The sequence below is a fragment of the Typopeltis vanoorti genome, chromosome 11 (assembly GCF_054136105.1).
Source record: "Typopeltis vanoorti isolate ZY-2024b chromosome 11, IOZ_Tvanoo_1.0, whole genome shotgun sequence".
Lineage (NCBI taxonomy): Eukaryota > Metazoa > Arthropoda > Arachnida > Uropygi > Thelyphonidae > Typopeltis > Typopeltis vanoorti.
In genome coordinates this window covers 54,971,237-54,994,878 of record NC_143559.1, presented here as the reverse complement: position 1 = coordinate 54,994,878, position 23,642 = coordinate 54,971,237, and the positions used below count along the sequence as shown (strand labels likewise).

The following is a 23,642-nucleotide window of genomic DNA, read 5'->3' as shown; positions in this document are numbered from 1 at the left end:
ATAATACAATGTATTATTATCAGAGACCTCCAGGGAGTCAAGGTCTCATCAAAGGAGGCCATACATCACCCACACCAGCTGTCATGCCGTCTGTTAAACTTATTCACACTAGATGCACTCACCACTTCAACAAGCAAACTGTTCCACTCTGCTCTTTGAGTGTTAATCTACCTCTCATCTCTTTCTTAACCACACAAATGTAACTTCTATGGATGCCCCCCCCTTGTCCTCTCCCCCACTCTCTATATAATGAAATATATTATCATCTGATATCCTATAACATATTTCAGAATTTTATACACTTATATCGTATCACTCCCCTTTTCTCCTGTTTACAGTTTCTATAGTCCACATACTCCCAATCTATCCTCATAATCTACATTCCATAATCTGATTTCAATGTCATCTTAGACCTCTTCTTTGCACCCTTTCCACAGCTAAGATCTTTATCCCCTTCAGAACTTAGGTGACCAAATCTTTACCACTTTTCTGCTTTTGGCAGTATCACATTCAAACTACCTCAAGAAAACACTGTAGTAAACCTATTGTCCATTACTCTCAAGCTTGAAGCCACACTCACTCTTGTCCATAACTGTGCACTTGTACTCAAAAATGATCCAGATTGAACAAGGTATTTTCAGCCTTCCTATCCATATTGCTAACAGCATTGACTGGATGTTGCCAGTGTACGTATGCAAGCAAAACCACCAAAAATTAACTCATGCATGGGATATGAAACACTACTGGAAATGAACCATAACAACACATCTAGGTTGAACAGTTTTTAAGCAAACAGGAAAGGTATCGTGTAGACACGGTGGTATAGAATTACTGTGGCATTCCCCTTATCCTCTTTCATAATTCTGTACCACCGTGTCTACACAATAACCTTTCTTCTTTGCTTAAAAATCGCTCAACCTATACAGATCATCAGGCACTTCACTGGGTCCTTATAAAGGTCACTTCCTGGTCTGTTGAAATTATCAACAAACTAAAACCATACAGTTCTAGACTCCCTTAGATATATAGGCTACCAAAAATCAACAAACAAAATCCACCATTATGCCCAGCTGTAGATGGTATTGATTCACCCACATATAAATTAGCCAAATAAAGCCAAAGTGCTTTACCAATATACACCTGTTCACACATAAGAAACTTGGCCCATTCAAAGCCAGTAGAATGGGCTTTGAAAACCTTGCACTGCAACACTCTGAGATAATGATCAGTTTGATGTCTTTTCTCTGTTCACTAATGTCCCACTTAAAGATACTAGACCTTATTCAAGCTGAATTTCCTCCCCATATCTCAGCCCTATTTAAGTTCATGATGGACTCATGCTATTTCATTTGGCAGAAAAAATTCTACAAACATAGGAATGGGAGCCATGCTCCTCAAACTAATGATTTCATGGACACCTTAAACTCTTCCCCACACAAACTGTTTGGCTATGCTATATAGATGATGTGTTCTCCATTTGGCCACATGGCCTGGATGCTCTCAACATTTTCTTAACACATCTGAAGAACCAACATTCTGAGATCTAGTTTAACTTAGAAAAGGAAAACAACAGCTTCTCCTTCCTGATCCTTCATACAGAACCCCCCCCCCCCCCACCTATCACACACACTGGCAGATACATTCACCAACAGTCATCCCCCCCTCCCACTTTCCAAACAATATAGGATTATAAAAATATTAATAAGTTCTAAAAACAGTGCTCTTACCACTGAACTTGACCACATTCTTATTACTTTCTTAGCCAATAGCTACATTCCTCACCAGATTCAAAAAATTAAAAAAACCCAAACTATACCCCTCCCCTCCACCTTTAGAACTGCATCAAATCTGTTACCATTCCATATATCTGGAGTACATCAGAAGCTAACAAAAATCCTAAAAAAAAAAAATACATCATTACAACTTATAGATCATATAGGAAATTGGCATCCCTTATCTACTCTGCTAAAAACTAGCCACAACCCCCTAGAGATGTTTACCAGGTTCTTTTGCAGTTGCAAATTGCCCTATTATGGCTAAACAGGCAAGGATAGCTATTATCAGAATTGCTAAGCTCAAGGATGATGTCTGGTTCCACCACTGCAGCCACTCAGGACTTAGTGATACTTTGGACACCCTCTACAAGATTTGCTGGAAGAAGGCCACATGCACCACAGCAAATATAAGTAATAGAGATTATTCCTAAATCAGCCTTAACAGGCTGAAACTACCCATTAGCCCACTAGAGGGGCATTATTTAGGCTCAACTTTGGGTGTCATGCTTCAGCTTCATTTACCTATGATTAGTGCCTATATGCATATATACTGTACTGTGTTCTCTGATGATGGCAATATAACTTTACCAAAATATTAGAAATATTAATTAAATGTATTAATAATTAGTCCATGCTGTAATTTCCTTAAAAAATAGTGAACCCCCTCAACTGTAATGCTGTAATATTTTTGTTTTATATTCCATTTTTCATTCAAACAATTAACATTGTTTTATATTCCTTTTCTCATCTGCTCATACCTGGTTGAGTTCCTCAAAGATGAATTTTTGCCATTTCTTTCTGTCTGCTGTTTTATGTAGTTCTATTATGGTATTTAAGTGGATGCTTTCTTTAATGTTGTCAATCCATTTCTTTCTTGGTCTTCTTCTTCTTCTGCTGGGCTGTCTTTCTATTTTACTATTTAATACTTTTGGTAGTCTTTCTGGGTTCATTTTTGAAACATGTCCAAACCATCTTAGTTGGCTCTTTTTTAGTGCTGTAATTATTGTTTCTTTAAAGTTAAGTTCTTCTCTGAAGTTTTCATTTGTTTTTCTTTCTGTCCAGCTTATTCTATTGATTTTTCTTAGGCATTTTATTTCAAAAGCATTGAGTTTATCCATTTCTTTTTTTCTTAAGATCCAGCATTATAAGCCATAGAGTACTATGGGAATTATCATTGTTTTATGTATTTTTAGTTCGAGTTCTTTGCTTAATCTTTTATTGTTCCACATTTTTGTAGTCTGCCCATTGTTATCCATCCATTACTGATTCTATATTTTATGGTTTCAAAATAGTCTAGATCTTCAGTGATCATTGAACCTAGATCAGTGATTCTCAACCTATGGGGTGCACCCCCCCCCCTGAGGTGGTGAAATACCTAAGGGGGGGGGGAGTAAAAATCAAAGGACAAACTGAAAAACTGCTTTATTGAAACAAAAGCATTTAATGTAACTATTTATTGACACAAATAATAAATGTGTGAAATCCACTGTATTGAATAAACTAGTTATGCTTATGGGAACACATCAGTATTGCAAAATATACCGAGCAACTAATTAAAACTAAACAATAACAATGAATCTAAAAATTAATGGCTTCCTTGGGCTTGTGTTGCAGTGCAAAGCTTTTCGTATGATGATACATTTAAAATTGACACTCTTAGTTCGCTTTCTATATTTAACTGAAATCTATATTTTGTTTTTAAGGCAGCCACTGCAGAAAATCCAATTTCACCAAGATAAGATGTTGGAAATGGCAAAAGTGCACGAAAAGCTCTTGACTTTAGTGCAGAAAATTCATCACCAACACTGGCCCAAAATTCAGACAGTGATTTAAATGCAAATTGTCTTTCGATTCTGCTGCTTGACATAAAGTCTATAAATTGTTCCTCTTCAATTCAGAAACCTTCAGGGGTAATTTCAAATTGGTTTCTAACCTGCTCGTACATTGCCATTATGTTGTCATCAGTTATAAAATAGTTTGTAAAATTTTTCGTCAACATTGTTAAATGATTTTCAATAGTTGCAAGTGAAACTTTGACATGTTGCTCTTCTTTTGATAAATTCATTCACATTTGCAAACATTTCTAATTTTTGTTGCTTTACCTTTTTGTTCCATAACTAGTTTTTTACAAAAAGCATTAACTTTGTCACTCATCTCTAAGATATGTGTATTTTTTCCTTGATGTTTCAGGTTTAGTATATTTTCTCAGTTTCTCAAATATGTCTCTACCAAGAAGCTCAATTTAATCACAAATAAATGGTCTCTAAACTTCTGCTGCTTCATGATTTTCCTCTTTCAAGAAGAAGATTGCTATTTTGTCTCTTAATTCGTAAACACGTTGTAAACATTTTCCCTGTGATAACCATCTTGTCTCACAGTAAAGTAGTAATGCTGAATGTTCTGCTCCAGCCGTGTCTTTGCAAAGTTCAGAAAACAGTCTTGATTTTAAGGATATCATTATTATATAATTCACCATGGTTATAACTGTTGTGAACACAGTGTATAGACTCATTTCGTTTGCAGCAAGAGCTTCTCTATGAATCACGCAATGTATCCAAATACATTGTGGGGATTTTTCCCTTACAAGGGCTTGTAAACTTTTAAACCTTCCATACATAATAAATTTAGTTTAATCCTTTATCCAAGTGTGAGCAAACAAAGTTTGTGCCTGAAAGTATCTTCAGGACTAGGTTAAGGTGGTGCAACTCGTTGCAAAGGTGGACGAAGCTAACATCACTCCTATCTCAGTATCTCCCATAATGCAAAACACATCTCCTAGCAGATATGTATAATGTTATGCATTAAGGAAAGGGCCATTTCCCAGACTAGTTTCGACCTTTATTGAGGTCTCTTCAGTGGGAGCCAGGCCTAAGTGGAGATACCAGGCAGAAGCATTAGCAAGGTCATCTCTACCTATAGGATTGCCAAATGGTGTGCCACCTTTTTGTTAAATTACTCTGGATTTAGAGAAAGATGTTGAAAGTTTATTTTTCACTTGGTTAGACTATAATAAATTTAGTTTAATCCTTTATCCAAGTGTGAGCAAACAACTTCCATACATAACTCGAGCACCATTAGTGCAAATTCCAACACAATTTTTCTACTGTATGTTTGCCTTGCATATAAAATCGTCCAATATTTTGAACAATTCAGGTGCTGTGGCTCTTCTTTCTATTGGTTTACAAAACAATAACTCTTCAACTGCTGATAATCCATTGCAAAATCAAACATAAGTAATTAAATGACAATCCTTGTTGCTATCTATTGCCTCATCAAGCTGAATTGAGAATAATTGGTCACAAAGCTTTGACAAAAGCTGTTGCTGCATATCTTCACATATATCACCAATTCACCGAACAACAGTATCATTTGATAGAGGTATGTACTGTAGTTGCTTAGTAAAACTTTCTCCAACATGGTTTTCACAATATCAATCGCAGCTGGCAGAATTAAGTCTTCTCCAATAGTGTTAGGCTTTTTGCACCTAGCATATTTTATATGCAACTTTATAAGAAGCTAGTAAAGCTTCTTACAAACTTCTTATTTAAAGTTTGGCAGCAAAGACCTCTTGAGGTTTGTTAACATACTCCTTATGAAGTATTTCCAAATGTTTTTTAAGTTTATTCGGTTTCATACTATCAGCTGCCAAAATTTTCAAACAAATAATACACAGTAGTCTTTCTTTGTCATTTACTTCAGTCTTTGTAAAACCAAAATCTAAATATTCTGCTGAATACTTCCTTCATTTTACTTTTGGAATGATATTCTGTGAATCTGAATTTGTTGACATCGACGCTCCACAGTTGTCAGATGCCCACTTACGTCCAATTAAAAATTTATCCTTTTTCTAGACTATAAAAGATTGTTTTTATACTATGTACACAATTGTTCTGAATGGGAGTAAAATAACGCCGACCATCGACTTCTCACTGTTGCAGTGTTACTGCCATCTTGCCATTTCAAGCTTTATTTATATTCACAGAAACATTTCCAGAATATTTGAGAACTTCCCGTGATGAAATCATGAATGTTTCCAAAAGGCTGATATGATTCGGCAGTCTGTGCAGTGATGCCAGATCTATACAATTTTTGAAAGATTTGATGGCATATTTAAATTTGTATGAATTTGTATAAATTTTAATTCCTAGTTTTTTTTTTTTTTTTTACTAACTTTTATGAGTTTTGTCAGTGTTTCAACATAAGAATTGCAATGGGAGAAGGTGGGGGGGGGCATCACAAAAACTAATATTAAAAAATGAGGCACACACAAAAGAAGGTTGAGAAACTAGCTAAACAAAAATCATGGGAGGACTTTGGCAAGAACATAGAAAATAAATATCAAGAAGATGGTAAGATATTCTGGAGATTGTTGAAGAAGCTTAGAAATGGAGGAAAGAGTACTGTAAAAGGAGTTAGAAATGATAAAGGTGACATGAAAACAGGAGAAAAAGATATCGTCGAAGTATGGAGTAATTACTTCGAAAAATTGCTAAATGAAACAAGTAGTGATAGCACAGTGGAAAAAACACTCAACAGGCATACAGTCAGGAACACATATCCATACTTGAAGTAGAAAAAGCCATCAAAGGCTCGAAATGTGGAAAGGCAGCAGGAATAGATGATATTCGACCAGAAATGCTGAAGTATGGTGGTATAAAAGTCTTACAGTGGCTGCACTGCATAGTTCAGAAAGCCTGGACAGATGGACGAATTCCCGATGATTGGAGTAGAGCTCTCATAGTACCCATATATAAAAAGGGAAATAAAACTGAATGTTAGAATTACAGAGGTATTTCCTTACTGAATGTTCCTGGCAAGATCTATGCAAGTACACTTGAAAAACGGTTGAGAAGAATTGTGGAAGAAAAGCTTGGTGAAAAACAAACTGTATTCAGGCCAAATGGAGACTGTCAGGATCAGATCTTCACTTTACGACAAATAGTTGAAAAGCATGGGAATATAACAAAGATCTGTATTTAAGTTTTGTCGATTTGGAAAAGGCATATGACAAGGTGCCAAGAGAGAAGCTATTCAATACGCTGCAGTTATATGGTGTCAATGGGGCATTATATCAAGCAATACTTAGTCTTTATTTGAGTTGTGAGTCAGCAGTTAGAATTGAAGGAAGTACAGGAAGATGGTTTAATGTTAAATCTGGTGTGAGACAAGGATGTACATTATCCCCTCTGTTATTCATTATCTATATGGATCACATTATGAAGGAATGTGGTATTAAACCTGATATCAAAATTGGAGATGTTAATGTCAGCTCTTTGCTTTATTTGGACGATGTTATACTTCTAAATAAATCCGCTACAAGTTTGCAAGATTCCTTGTCTAAATTGGATAACTGTTGTAATAGATATGGTATGAAGGTCAGCAATAAAAAGACAAAGACAATGAAAATAGGCAGAATCGTTGAAAATGTCAACTACATTGTGAATGGGGAACCTGTGGAAGAAGTAAAACATTTCACCTACTTAGGCACGATTTTTAGTGAAGATGGTAAATTAAATATGGAAATAGACAATAGAATCAATAAAGCTGGTATAGTATGAAGTCAATTGAATAAATTCATATGGAATAAGAGAGAAATTAGTCGTAACTCTAAATTAGCTGTATACAAGGCAGTGTTCAAACCAGTATTAACTTATGGATCTGAGAGCTGGGTCAGAAGTAAAACACTTGACCAAAGACTAGAGAATGATTAGAGGCATGAACAGATGGCATCAATGACAGTATCATATTAAAAACGAGGATATTAGGAAAGAACTTGACATTGTCGGAATCCAGGAATGCGTTAGCAGAGCTAATCTCAGGTGGTATGGTCACTTAAACAGAATGGGCGAGGAAAGATTAGCAAAACAAGTGTTCTCTGCCAGGTTGGCAGGAAAGCGACCCAGAGGAAGACCAAGATATAGGTGGATTGATACGGTACAAAGTGCTTTAGACGATAGAAATATAAGATCTGATAATGATAATATTGGAATCTTGACAAGTAACAGACTGATTTGAGGGAAAATTGTAGATAGGAAGTCAGTAATGATGTAAATTTTTCATGTAGTACTATCATATCCTGTACACTCCTTGTGGTTATATGTGAGGAATTTGATGATGATGAGAAACACTGGCCTAGGTGATTTAATTTTTTTTTACTTGTTCTATATTATTGTTTCCTATTTTCATTTGGATTTCTTCTCTTTTTCTTCTTATTACCATGAGTTTTGTTTTACTAAAATTGATTTTCATATCATATTTGTTAGTTGTTTGATGCAGCTTGGTCAGGATATTTTCTAATTTTTCTTTATTGTTTATAGTGATTACTATGTCGTCAGCATACTTTAAATGAAAAGAAACACACGTATTAACCTCAGTGAAAATTATTTAATGTAAATATTTCATCCTAAGTATCTTAGGACATCATCAGTACAGTAGTTTAAACAATAATAGGAATAACATACAGTTAGGGCGCATGATTACAATAGAATCTCATTAAACGTGCGTAACATGTTACAGAAGTAATGAATGTTTATATAAAGAACTTTCTTTATATAAACATGAATGTTTATATAAAGATCTATGTAAAAGTTTAGACTTTTCCCAATGGGTCCTATGGCTTGGATTTTCAATTCCGTGTTGAGAGAGGCCAGATTTTTGCGGTTTAAAAAGACGAATGTGGTCTTGATGTTCTGAGATGCGTTTCTGAACAGACCTACCTGTCTGTACAAAGTAAGACAATTTGCATGAGCATGGAATCTCATAAATGCCAGGCAACATCAAAGGTGAGATTTTGTCTTTAGGAGAAGGTAACAAGTTGTAAATTTGGTTGATAGGTTTGTAAGTAGTAGCAAAATTGTATTTCTTCATAATTTTAGAGAGACGTTTTCCTAAAGTATTGGAAATTATCACACAAAATTGTATAAAATAATTATTATTAGTTTTTTTTTTTTTTTAACTTCTGTAACATGTTACACACATTTAATGAGATTCTATTGTAATCATGCACCCTAACTGTATGTTATTCCTATTATTGTTTAAACTACTGTACTGATGATGTCCTAAGATACTTAGGATGAAATATTTACATTAAATGATTTTCACTGTGATTAACACCTGTGTTTCTTTGAATTATGATCTCACCATTTTCGTTATTTAAAAAAAACCAAAAACTTTAAATGTGGCATATTTCTTCCATTTATAGTTATGCTTTCACAAATTTGTAGTCTTTCATCTATTACTTCTTTTAGGTACAAGTTAAATAAATATGGTAACAATGGGCAGCCTTTCATAACTCCTTTTTTAATTACTATTTGATCTGTTTCTATGTTTTTGTATTTCACTACTGCTTGTGTTTCTGAATAGTAATTCTTGATACAGTTTAATAGGTATTTGTCGAACGCTTTGTTTTCTAGAACTTTAATGAGTTTGCTTCTATGTCAAAAGCTTGTTTGAAGTCAGTAAAATAGCAGCAGTAGAGTTTTGTATTTTTGTCTCTCATAAAATCTGCTAATCTGTTTAATATGAAAATTGCATTTATTATGCTTCTATTTCTAAATCCCATTTGTTATTCCATCAGTTCTTCATAGTAATATTTAACTCTGTTTTGGAGACTCCTGATAAATATTTTATATCAGTGGCTAAGAAGAGTAATAGGTCTATAATTAGTGCAAGATCTGATATTTCCTTTTTTGTGGATGGATATGATCTGAGCTATTCTCCATTCTGTTGTTAAATTTCCTTCCTTTAGTATTTTACAAAATACTGAAGGAATATTTATTATAGTATTTAAATAATGTAATATTTATTGTAGTGTGTGTGTCTGTGTGTGTGTGTTTCCCCTATGTAGCATTAAAGAAGAGATAGAATTCACTAATATCAAAAGTATTTAATGGTTGCAAAATTTTTGCTCAAGTTTATTTACTTATTTTCATTGCTAAATCAGCTAAAAAGATAAAACTGGAATAAGAATTATTTGTTATTATTTTGTAATCATTAAAAGTTGTAATTTTGTTTAAGAAGATTCATCTCTTTAATGTTATGTCTACTAATTATGTGTTTTTCAGTGTTTCCATTGTGTGTTAAGTGGTGTGTCAGACCACTTAGTGGTCTGTCACAGCTAAGTTTCTAAGGCTTTTTAGAAACTTATTGCTATAATAGAGTTATTAGCCTATTCTATGTATTCTCTAGCCATTATGTCTGTCTGCCAGGATGAAAAAAAAAAAACTTAGTTTCTAGGAGGAAAAGCCACCTTCTTATGAGACTAGCTTTCCCACCTTTGGTGGATAAGCTAGATGTGACACTTTATGTTTCACATCCTAGATGGGATTTGAATCTGGGTCTTTCCAACCAAAGGACATCTTCATTGTTCACTGAATTGTAGAGACTGTATATATGAACAATCATCCTAATTGTATACACTGTTATTTTAAAGTGTTTCTGTCTTGTGGAACAGGAGCTCCAGATTTGCTATACATATGCCTGTTACCATAATTTAAAACATCAAGGTTTGGTTGATACCTCATTCTCGAATAAGAATCAAATATTCCCCTGTGTTATATCTCAGTAGTAAGACCCATGACCGCAATCTTTGATTAAATGCTACCTCCTTCAGTACAGCTTCCTGTAGCATAAATAGAGTAGTGTTAGGATTTTGGTTTAATCTTATTCATTGAGAGTTTTGCATTTCAGACTTTTTAGTGGTATTAGCCAGTATCACAACATTTTGTATACAGGTTTACCCTTAACATAACTTGAAGTGGTATAAAAGTGTGATAAGATACTTTGACTTCTTGGTGATCCTATGTTGTGAACATGGTTTCATAGGTTCCGATGATATAAAGAGTTGACCTCAAATATTGTTTTGTTGTTGTTGTTTTTAAATTTTTCCCTCCCATGTTATGTATATTATATAACTTGGGTGGGAAACATTTTTAAATAGTACATCATTTATATAATATATTAGTATAGTAGGATGGGTTAAGAAATTTAACATTTATTATTATGTTTTTTAATTTTTTGCATGTTTTAAATTTATTTTTGCTTAGTCCAGAAATCTTGTTCTAGAGAGCAAACTTGGAATTTTTCAGCCACTTCAGACCAGTAAGCAGGAGAGTGGTCTCACAACAGGCAAAAAAGTTCAGTTCCTACTTCAAGGCAATCACAAATCCATGTCTGCAGTGGGTTTTATCATATTGATGATTTTGTTAATAATTTTTCTCTTTGTTTTTGAAAAATAAAATCGTTTACATTAAGTGTGTATAAAAGAAAATGCTAAAAGGCTTCATTTGACATTAAAAATTACTGAAAGAATGGATAATAAACATTATTATTGTTTTTAACAAACAAATTAAAAACAAATTGAGAACATACAAAAATACCTTTCCATATACCCTAATTAATCATGCTTAATAAAAAGCACTAATAAAATTTAATTTGATGCTGATAGAGAGAAGTTCCTTGTATTTTAAGTAATGCAACACTTAGGTATCTCTCATTTTAGACTTTGTATTTTTGTAAGATCTTAGTTACTTTTGAGGCATATAAGTTTCAAATATATATAATATTTATTATCCTTTCTTTTAATAAATTGTGTATGTCTTTTTTTTATTTTTTATTTTTTTAAATAAAACTCCCTGTCACATTAAGAATCCAAACCAGCATTAGGGGTGGTGGTTGGTAGTAGATGGCATTGGTGTGACTATAATAAATTTAGTTTAATCCTTTATCCAAGTGTGAGCAAACAAAGTTTGCGCCTGAAAGTATCTTCAGGACTGGGGTAAGGTGGTACAACACCGGGCAACTCGTTGCAAAGGTGGAGCAAGCTAACATCACTCCTATCTCAGTATCTCCCATAATGCAAAACACATCTCCTTGCGGATATGTTTAATGTTATGCATTAAGGGAAGGGCCACTACCCAGACTAGTTTCATCCTTTATTGAGGTCTCTTCAGTGGGAGCCTTGGCATTGGTGTAGTTGCAGTCAGTTAGTGGATTGAGTGGTTGAGACAGAGTTGTAGAGCAGGTACCCTCTCTCGATAAGTCTTTGGACTCCCTGGAGGTGTCAAATAATAGTAATAATAATATGTATAATATCTACAGTGATGATATGTATAATATATATATATATATATACAGTGATTTATAACATAAATGAAAAGATCAATGAATATAGAGAGAAATGGAAAGAACATCTATTTAGGATGGAAAGATATCGCCACCAAAAGAGGTGGATAGATATAGACCAAAGGGAAAGAGAGACCAGCAACAAGATGGAAAGACCAGTGAAACCAGATCAGCAAATGCCTAATCCTTGAAAAGATGATGATATATACAGTGATCTTTCAGATAACCTAACCCTCATTTAACCAAACCTTGAACGGATCATCTCATGGGAACAGAAGTATGTAACTATAAATTTAATCAATGGCAGATTCGTTAACTACTAGCAAAATCAGTATCCCAAAGTGGTTGGTTACTTGAGAGATTACTGTATATATCCCATAAAGAATAACTAAATGCCAGACTCAATACTAAATTTGGACCCTCACTATAGATACCCCATTATTCTGCTTTGTCTCATTAAAATGATGGTAGTAAACTTGCAAAGTGAATGCTGATACATACAGATGCAGATACACACTATGTATATGAGATTGCTGTGAAGTTTGTTTTTGGGCTAGAGCCATCAATAACTGAGTTATGATTTAATTTCATATTTCACTTCTGTTGAAATACTTAACTTAATGGATCAAAACAGAGGAATTGATATTGAATAGAGGAGGAGGAAATATGTCAGGATATGTAGAAAATGGTCAAGTTAGGTTGGAAAATTTTTAGAAATCATTCTGCATAAAATGTCATTAAAATGCTAATTGCCATATTTTTATTTTTATACAGGGTGGCCCATAAGTCATGGAACATGCTGCAGAAAGAGTCCATCTTTGTAACACAGCTGCATAAATATTTTAACATCAACAGATTTTTTTATTATTTATGAAAAATTACATCATGTAAATGCCTTCCATTTTTGGCTTCACAAAAACAGACCCCCTTTCTATGGAATGTTCCATGACTTGTGGGCTAACCTGTATTATATTTTATTAACTAGCACACGAGTTAAAAAACCTATAACATATCAGTGCCATTATGGGTAAGTAGTTACAAAGAAAGAAAGAATGAACTTATTAATGTGTTTCTTGAGCAGCTGATGATTGTTTGTCCTTGGGAAAAACATTTTGTGAGGAAAACTGTTTCAGAGGATAGAGGTGAATAGGATGTAAGAGGACACAAAGTTGATTTGATAGATTCAGAGCACTGGACTGTGAATGGCCACTGATCAACAACTACATATTTTTTTTATTAAAATCTTAGTGGAAAGTGGAGGATTGATGGAAGCTAGTTTGAATCAAAACACCACCACATTTTAAAATATGTATAGAAAACACAAAAACTGAATATTTATGAGAAATAGATTGTGAGAATATTGTTCTCCCCAGTATGAGAACATTCTAACGACAGATTTGGGATTATATAGGATTTTCAGCTGCAGTGAAAAGTAGTGTGTTGAGTGGAAAAGGACACCATGTATTTTGGAGAATATTTTGTGCCAAGAAAGGTTAATGGAGTAAGCCAGTCATGAAGAGAAGTGTAACCTTCTTTGTGGATCTGGTTGTAATGAAAGGATACCATGGCATAAGACACTGTGCCTTGGCTGCATTTAACAAGGTCATCTCCATTCTGTGGCATAGAGATAATGAATTTAGGGAGAGTATGTCATTTTTATAGAGAAGACAGAATAGAACCCTGAGATATATTAGCATTGGTTGAGAAATCTGAAAAGAAGAAGCTGGAAATTATCTAAAAAGGATGGAAGTCAGTAATTTGTTAATTAGATCCTTATGAAATATCTGTTCATATTATCCTGGAATGTGAAGCTTAACTACATGCCCCAGACTTTTTCTATATTTGTGTCGAAAGGTGAGTCATGTTGATAGGAGATCTGTTATGAACTGAATGTGGCATAATCAGTATTAGTGATTACTAATTTGGTAGTGAGCCTCCAGATGGAGTGAAAGGAGTTGATAACATTCTCCATAATTTTCAAGAGAGGTGAGACAAGCTGAGGATGATGGAACCATAGTTTTATGGCTGACTTTTCTCTCTCTGTTTTGGAAATGCAGATTTTTCATGTATAACTCCCTTTATATTGTGGATTGTGTAGAATGGTAATCCCAAGGCTTTTGTCATGGTAATCTCATATTGAATTCTTATTAAAATTGATTGATTGAGTAATTGCATTTCATTCATTGCTTTGTACAATACATTGTACCTTTTCATATGCTTATCAAATTTAATACTTCTACCATCAGTCAGTACCCATATGATGAAAAGGACATACAATGTAGATTTATAGTGGTGAAGAAACCTTTAACAAATATGAGACGTATTCTCCTCCAGAATAAATGTTGGAAACTATAAACAAACAAAAAAAATATTCATGTTTGGTGTACTGTTTATGTAAGTCAAATGTAGACTAGATCAAAACAGGACATTAGAAAATGAAAGCACCGTGTTTGCTTGCAAAGAGCACTGAAAATTCTCCCTGATCATAATAGAAAAAATGATCAATGAGGAAGTACTCGTGATGAATAAGAGAAGACATAAATATCATTAGGAAGTGGAAAATAGAATAAATGAACTAAATGAATAGGACATCTCCAAAGGCATACAGAATAATATTATAATATTAAAAGGCTTGACGTCATTGCATATATTTCACAACAATCTTTATGTTTAACTCTCCTCCCTGCAAAAAAATAAATAAAATAAAATGAAAAATGCACACACACACACACACACACATACACAAAATGAATTCTATGAAACCATTAAGCACCACTATGAACATGGGCCTGGAATGGTTTTAAATGGTGCAACAAGTTCAGACATGTTTGAAAATTCTGCATGTGGATTGTGCTATTGACTCAGTTGCTGGCCGACAGCTGCCCACAGTTGTCGACACCTCCGAGTGCGAGTGAAGTACGGAGGTATCTATTCTAGGAAATATGCAGTCACAATCAAGGTTAATGCGATGCACTGTGGCCCGGATGCCTGTAGTGTGCGTTGTCGCATTTTTGCAATGCGATATCGCCTGGTGTGCGGCAATGGTGTGTGTTTAGCTTTACATTGAATATGAGGCCGATGATACTTGACTCTAACCAAGGTGTTCCATTAAAATTTCAGGATTTGTGAAGTGTTCTGTCTTAGGAAAAGTTTAAGAAATGCTAGGTTAGATGATCAGTTTCTCCCTGCTCTGAAGATCAGCCATCACCCTTATAAGCCTCCAACAAGCAAAAAGTTGGTCCTATATTAGACAATAACAAATCATCTATTACCCAGAAACTTTCATAAATGTCCACAATGCACTGGAATTTATTTCCTTAGTCTACTAGTGGGAGACTAATAATTGAACTTTAATTATTAAAACATTAATAATTTTAATAATAATTAAAGCACAAAAGCACATTTGAAAAATTTCTCACTGCATGGTCAGAAATTTTTTAAACGCACTTTGTGCTTTATGTTCATTATCCACATCAATGTCATTCTGGATGAAGTATATTGCTCCTCATGCATTTCATATCCATTGCATATTTCAGTGTAATATTGATGACATCACAATTTTAATATGCACTTGCATCCATGGCAACTGTGACTTGTATATGTATCCAAGCCATTTGATTGGTTAACTATTTTATGTGATTTAAGAATAAGTTAGTTACTGATCATTCAGTTATTGAACTCATTTGATTACGCCTGTCATTAGATTGCTGAAAATAAATATATATATTATTTTTTCTTCAATATACACACATTTCTGAGTTTAACCACACTACCTGTTTCATAAATTCCAGAATTTAGAACAGATATAATTATGTATTAAATACATAATGTAAATAATTAACATTAATCCGAGCATTTCTTTTTAGATTTCACTAGACCTGAGGGTTCCTGAGGGAAACCATTAACATGGTAAATTCTAATTGTTAAACTATGGTGTTGTTGGAACATTAACACACATTTACTGTGTGATCTAGCAATGTCTGCCAGACATCATGCATGATGTAACTTGCATTCCTGTTTATTATCGCAGGCTGCTTGCTGATTTCAGTTGTTTCCTGGAACTGCTGGTCTTGATTTTGCCATGAATGGTGAAGTAACACTGCATTAGAAAAGTCTCCTGTATGATCCATACTAATTGTATGTTCTTCTAAACCAGAGTTCTCCAAATGGAGGTAAATTAAAATCTAAAATCTTCCTTAAAGTTTAATGTTATCTTGTGGGTGGGGACAGGTTGATGAAAGTATTTAATTTTAGCTAGATAAAGATCAAGTAATGCTGAGATGTCAAGTTCTATTGAAAGGACAAATTTGCATATTCATTCATCTCAAAATTAAATTCCAAAACTAGCATTCTAAGAAGTAAGGAATAAATGTAATTTGAATACTCCAGAAATGTTGATATTCATTTGTATAGAGGCAGAAACATAAGGGTTAAGGCAACCATGAGTGGTGAGATTACGGCTTTAATTTATTTATAAAGATGAGCTGAGTTATTATTGCTGTGAGTGGACTGACAGCATAACAGTTTGGTAATTTTAACTAGCATTTTGCATAATGGATATATGGTTGTATTAGTGTAAAGAGACTGGGACAAACAGAATGAAGTTCAAATAAGCAGGAAGAAATGGTGTTCTTTGCAGTGTTGATTTATAATGTTTAAATCAGTTGAATTGTTTTTCCTGTATTAAGTGTGTAAAAAGTTTTGTTTTTCTAGCTTACTGTTTAGATTTTCATCTTGTTAGGAAATGGGCGAGGGGAGTTTTTTATGTATCAACTACACAACAGGTTGCAAAAACCTATAGCACAGCAGTGAAGGATGAGAAGTTATTTCAATATGTTTGAAGCTGGACATTGAACAGATGTTAACTAATAGGCTGTATGTTTATAGGCTTAAGGGAAAGTAGAGAGTTGTGGTCAGTTTGGCAGAACAGCATCTATGAAAATACCTACAGAAGAGGTACAAGGCAGAAATAGAGATTGTCTGTTAGAGAGTAAATCAGAGAATGAGAGAGGATCATCATTTATCAGATTGCTCTCTTCTGGTTATTATCAAGTGTTTTTAGGGATGCCTTTGATGCATCAGTCCAGATATGAGAATATTGTAAATTTGAGTGGATTTGAAATTAGAAGTAGTATAGCTGGAAATTAATTTCTCAAGCAGAAAAGTGTTCCCCCCCCCCCCCCCCCCGGAGGTAGAGGAGATTGTGAATGCAGTATGTGCTTATGCCAGGAAAGGCTATAAGTCAGCTGAAGAAGAGGGACCTTTGTATTTTTAAAAGTGAGGGGAGATAAAGTTGATCTTTGTCTTGCACGAAATAAGACAGGACTGTTTTGGTTGCATCGAAATTGATGAGATTGTCTCACTTCACTGAAACATAGCAATAAGATCAATATTTAAGGCATTGATTATGGAAGGTCTTGTGACTTAGGATATTTGTGCATTACAAGGTTTGTCATTTAAAAAACTGGAATGGAATGTACTGTCATTAGTAAAATGGGTAGGATTTGAGGTTAGTGAGAGGTCATTAATGAATAGGAAAAACTGTGAAAATGGAAGGGTAGTCTGAAGAAAGGAGGGCCATCCACCATTCTTGTAGTGAATGGCTAGAGAGAAAATTAGTAGCCCATTTGCAGAGGATGCACCATAAACCATGAGATGGTAATCTGGGTAAGTAGACCTGTGTTATGCCAGACCATCCCAGACCTGATTCATTAATAAATGACCTTGAAATGCCTAGAGCAACGTGAATTTTATTAGAACTTTCTATACTTTGTATCCTTGTATCCCTGTGGATCAAGAGTGATGAAACATATTAGTGGTTACTGATTAACAGGTGAGATTCCGTGTGGTGAAGTTGTCTATCGATGACCTTCTCCATTACTTTCAGTAGCATTCAGGTGAGTGCAGTAGGATGATAGCTTGATCATTGACTTGTTCTCTTTTTCATGCTGCTGTCATTGTAGTGTTGTGCATGTTTCTGTCAGTTAATGGTATCTCTTACCTTGTTTACAACTTTAGAGTAAATTAAACTTGCCAAGAAATTATATTTAAATAAATAATTTAAATATTTAAATTATATTGTTTAATCCTTAATTCAAGTGTAAGTAAACACTGTTTGCATGTGAAGCATCTTCACGAAAAATAAACTTGCATATAGAGACTAATAGAGGCTACTTGTATATAGAGACTAATGACTTCACATTATTTGGCTTGGTGTCTTATAATGCAAAGTCACACATCCATTAATTTCAGATAAATTATGGAGACTACAGTGGTATTAGAAATAATTACTTTAATTTCCCGATGTTTCGACCTTCATATTAAGATCATCATCTGGAGAGAGAGAGAGAGTGTGTGTGTGTGTGTGTGTGTGTGTGTGTGCACGCACATGCACTCACACACGCACGCGCACACACATGGAGACAAGCTATATTACATTTCAAACAGTATGCCAAAGAGACAATGATTTGATCAACTGTTATTCTGCTAGCCTGACCTCAAGTGGGGGAAAAAAAAAACTACATCAAAGCTATATTCTATTTATAACATCATCAGAGAAGAAATTCATATAGATAGTTTTATTACAGCAAAAGTGGTGTCCTAATATAACATGAGAGTTATTATATTAGAATTAAGATCCTGGATCATTGGTATTAGGTGGTATTAAGGTAGCATTTCTATAGTATTCTGTTTATTTTATGTGATATATCCCTTTAATGTATGGAATGATGACAGTTTTATTGTAATCTAGTTTATTTTTGTTTTTAAGTGGTGTCTTGTGAAGAATTTTGTTGATGGTATTTTGACTGTAGCCAAAATCTTCAGGACAAAATCCTGCCCAATATCACAGCACTCTTTGCACTTGTACTACGTTCTGGCTATTTTGTGTGGCAAAACACTTCTACCTGCAAAAAGAAGGGTAATAAGAGTAATGGGGATTACTCTTATTCCCCCCCCCTCCCCAAATGCTAACTTTTATATGCAAGCCTTTGAACAACGTGTGTTAGATTCCTTTACTTTAAAACCCAAAGTCTGGCTTAGATATGTTGATGATGTTTTTGCTATCTGGTCCCATGGCTGCCAGACATTAAACACTATCCTCAGCCACCTAAACAAACAACACAAACACATACACTTCACAATTGAGATCGAAAGTCAGAACACACTTCCTTTTCTAGATGCACTTGTCACACATCTTCCTTTCAGCAGTCTTTCCTTCACTGTGTACTGGAACCCTACACATACTGGCCAATATATTCACATAAACTTTTACCACCACCACCACCCAAAACAAAAACTAGGCATCATTAACACACTAAAAACAGGGTTTTGAAGATTTGCTCTACTGAACAAGCATTTAAAGATGAATTAAGTTATCAGCAATACCTTCCTGAAAAATAACTACTGCCAAAATACTATCAACAAAATTCTTCACAAGACCTCACTTAAAAACAAAAATAAACTAGATTACAATAAAACTGTAATCATTGCATACATTGAAGGGATATCAGAATCAGATAAAATAAACTCCTCAATGCCACCTTTTAAACCTCCTGCAAAACTAAAAAACTTATTTCACTCTTCCAAGGATCCACTTCCTCTGCTAGCTCATCCTGGAGTATACTGTATTCACTCACCTGTAATTTGCCCTATATAGGTAAAACGGGATGCACAATTCATCTCCAAAAAAAAGGAAAATAAACAGCACATTAAATTTAATAACTATAGTAAATCCGGCCTTTCTGATCATACACTGAATACTCTATCTCTCAGTATCTGACTGAATACTCGTGGTATGAATGTAAATTTAAGGAAGACTGTAAAATTCTTATCAACCACCCTAATATTAACAATAATGATGGTCTAAAAATCCCAAGAATATGCAAGGCACATATTCTACCCACATAACCTTTTCATCTAAGAGTTAATTATAAATAGGACTGTAAGTAATCCAGGATCTTAACTCTAATATAACAACTCTCATGTTAAATTAGGATGCCACTTTTGCTGTAATAAAACTATCTATATGAATTTGTTCTCTGTTATAAATAGAATGTTATATATATATAAATAAATGTTATTAACAAAATATAGCTTTGATGTAATTTTTTTTCCCACTAGAGATCAGACCAGTAGAATAATAGTTGATCAAATCATTGTCTCTTTGGCATACTGTTTGGAATGTAATATAGCTTGTCTCTCTCTCTCTCTGTGTGTGTGTGTATGTGTGTGTTTACTCCGGATGATGACCTTAATATGAAAGTCGAAACGTGTGGAAATTAATTATTTCTAACACGGTTGTAGTCTCCATAATTTGTCTGAAATGAATGCTGATCACCATGTAACACTAAAGGAAAGGACACATCCATTTGGATATGTATAATATTATGCATTATGGGAAGGGCCATCACTCAGATCAGTTTTGACCTTTATTGAGGTCTCCTATGGGAACCAGACCCAGAAGAGATATCAAGGTTTAGAGTACTTGTAAAAAAAAATTGTTCCTAACTTTAGAATATTAGTGGAACTTTTACATTATTGCTAAGTTTTCTGTCAACATGGAAAAAGCAAAGCTATTTTAGTAATGGATTGCTTCTCTATCCAACTTCGGCTGAAAAAAGTACAAATTCAATGAGATTTATATTAAAAATGATTATTAATTTGACATGCTGTATGTATTTTTGAATTAAAGAATGGCATAGTACTTGATACTGAACACGAGCTGAAGCTGTATATAATTAGAAGTGTTGAAGATAAAGAACTGCTAAGTGAATGCAAATTAAAATGAACAATGAATGAAGCCAACTCTGAATTTAAAAGAACTGAAAATAAAGAACAAAAGGCACAAAAATCCTGTTATATACATATCAAGCCAGGAATATGTCGATGTGCTTGCTGTAACACAAAATTTGTCTCATTAACACAATTTGTTAATGCATGCCTACAGAAACTCATCTCCTGTCACTCTTTAAAACCAAGAAATTACACCTAAAAGAGATCTGTTTTGAACAGTATCCTCCAGCAAGTAACAATTATCTATTCACTCAGCCCATAAATTTCCATATATCTAACTATAAAACCATAAGATGCATCTTTAAATATTCCAGTTATGAAATTTTCTTCACTGCTAGCAACAAAGTACAGAACTTAAACACACAGTAGCTCAGACTGATGTATTACTGTATCATAATGTTGTTTATAAGTTTAACTGCCAATCAGGATGCAATATATGTTAATTTGTCATAAGGTCACAGTTTTTTTCTGCTCTATGTCTGATGATGTTTTAAACAATATGGCCAGCACACTGCCATTTGCTGGCTTGCCATGTATATAACAGAAGATAGTGTTTAATTAAAACATTATCAAGGTTGCGTTATTTTTGAAGCATTCCAGACTACTTCTCACTACCAAGAAAAAATCGCAAATAAAAATGCACCAGCAACAACAATTCCTATTACTGATTACATGCAGTACACTCAACATACTCTTGAAATCCAGAAGGTCACCATTATCGATATTTCCAAGAAATTGAAACCAAATGATGTTGCTCTGAACCCTTAGCAATAAAAACAGACTCTGTCATAAACAAAATAAACCACTCCCTGCAACTCTCCACCAACCAAACTCCCTAATACCTTTCATCAATTAAGCTCCCCAATACTCTTGCACTAAGTCTTCTCTTGTCTTCTCTTAATATGTTTTCATTAAAATACACATGGTAATCTCATGGTTAGTTTTTTCTGCTCTACATCTGATGATGTTTTAAACAATATGACCAGCATGCTGCCATTTTGTTGCTTGCCATGTATGTATCAGAAGGTTTTTATTCCTTTTGTTCTTTATTTTCAGTTTTAAAATTTATAGTTAATTATTATTTTTTGGTTGTTATTGGTTTTATCGATGTATTTTGTCCGATAAATATTTCTATGCTTAGTTATCAGTTCTTTATCGTCAAATACTTCTCCTAATTATTTACCATCTAAGCTCAGATCAAGTTTTATACCAGATACTACACCATCCTTTCCTTCAAAAAATACACACCTGTATGTCAGATTAATAATTATTGTTTAATATTCAAGTCTTTAATTTATACTATTTTCTTTTAGCTGGAGTTGGATAGAGTGCAGCTCTATTACCCAAATAACTTTGTTTTTCCATGTAGATATTAAATGTTAGGCGCATCATGAATTTTTCTGATAATCAAAAGCTAAGTTTCCTTTTCTCTTCTTTTTTACGCAAGTTTTATTATTGAAGGTTATTTAAAAGAAACAGAGTATTTTTAATGTAACACATTTTTCTAAATTATTATTATGAGCATCTCCATGAAATCCAAAGACACATTGCGGAAGGTCTACACTAACTACAGTACTTGTCATGTCTTTTCTTGAACTCATTCTCATGACATGACCTCTGGTCACTCATTCACATCCATCAGTTGGCAGGTTGAGTCTGCTATGAACAAATCTTTGCCATCTGGCTCTATCTCTAGCCATTTCTGTCTTCTCTCCAAAGCACAATAATTGTGACCTTTTCTTCAAAGACCGTAGCCAAGTTCTTCTTGGTCTACCTCTTAATTTTCTTCCTCCAGTTAATTCCATTCAAGACTATATTTACTAATCTCTGAAAGAACATTCTCTGGAGGTGCCCAAACCATCTTAATTGCTGTTTAAGAATTATAGTTATGATATCTTCTCTATAGTTTAATTCATGTTTGACTTGCTCATTTGTTTTGCATTCTAACCAGCGAGTCTTATTTACCTTAAGCATTTCATTTTGAAATCTCTGATTTTCTGTATTTATTTCTGACTGAGTATCCATATCTTTTCTCCATATGTTGCTGTAGATATAATAATGATTTTATAGTTTTAGTTTGAGGCTCTTTAAAATGCTATTATTTCTTTCCATATTTTGTTTAATTTATTCATATTAGACCATCCTTTGTTAAGTCTGTATTTTACTTAAATATAAAGAGCCAATAGGCTTCATTTCGGCGATATAAACATTATTCAAATTAAGGGGATATTAAATCCCACATTGTTTTAAAACCGAATAAGAAACTCAAAGATTGGAATCAGAGAGTTTCATGCCGCTATAAAGTATCGGCGAATTACTAGCGTGAGCTAATGCAAGTAGTCCTAGTACGTAGTACAATCTCGGGCAACTCGTTGCAAAGGTGGGGGAAGTTCAGATCGCTATTCTTAGATATTTTTCCATAATTGTACTTCGTACTAGGACTACTTGCATTAGCTCACACTAGTAATTCACCGATACTTTATAGTTTACTATATTCGGCATGAAACTCTCTGATTCCAATCTTTGAGTTTCTTATTCGGTTTTAAAACAATGTGGGATTTAATATCCACTTAATTTGAATAATGTTTATATCACTGAAATTAAGCCTATTGGCTCTTTATATTTAAATAACTTAATGGTTGCACCTGGTTGACAAACTCGCATAGCAAAGTATATAAGTTCTTTTCGCTATACCCTTTGATATCTTTTGGTCTAGCTACTCACTGATGAAGCCTCAAAAAAGGCTGAAACCGGTCTGGGTAGTGACCTCCCACCATAATGTAATAACAGCACACATTTCCTAGGAAACATGTTTTTACATTATGGAAAATACCTAAGAATAGCGATCTGAACTTCCCCCACCTTTGCAACAAGGTTGCCCGAGATTGTACTATGTACTAGGACTACTTGCATTAGCTTATGCTAGTAATTCGCCGATACTTTATAGTTTAC

The 23,642-nt window shown here is 34.0% G+C and overlaps 1 protein-coding gene across 2 annotated transcripts in view; it reads left to right on the top strand.

The window, feature by feature from the left end:
* LOC150101593 (serine/threonine/tyrosine-interacting protein-like) overlaps positions 1-23,642 on the top strand; it is a 264,341-nt gene that overhangs the window by 61,063 nt on the left and 179,636 nt on the right. Inside the window, exon 4 of one of the 2 annotated variants that reach the window (XM_090400471.1) lies at positions 15,928-16,069. The exons of the other annotated variant lie outside the window; for it this stretch is intronic. Coding sequence (XP_090256597.1) covers positions 16,064-16,069 — 6 coding nt within the window. The 5' untranslated portion in view covers positions 15,928-16,063. The remainder of the gene's footprint in view (positions 1-15,927; positions 16,070-23,642) is intronic. 2 annotated transcript variants of the gene reach the window in all.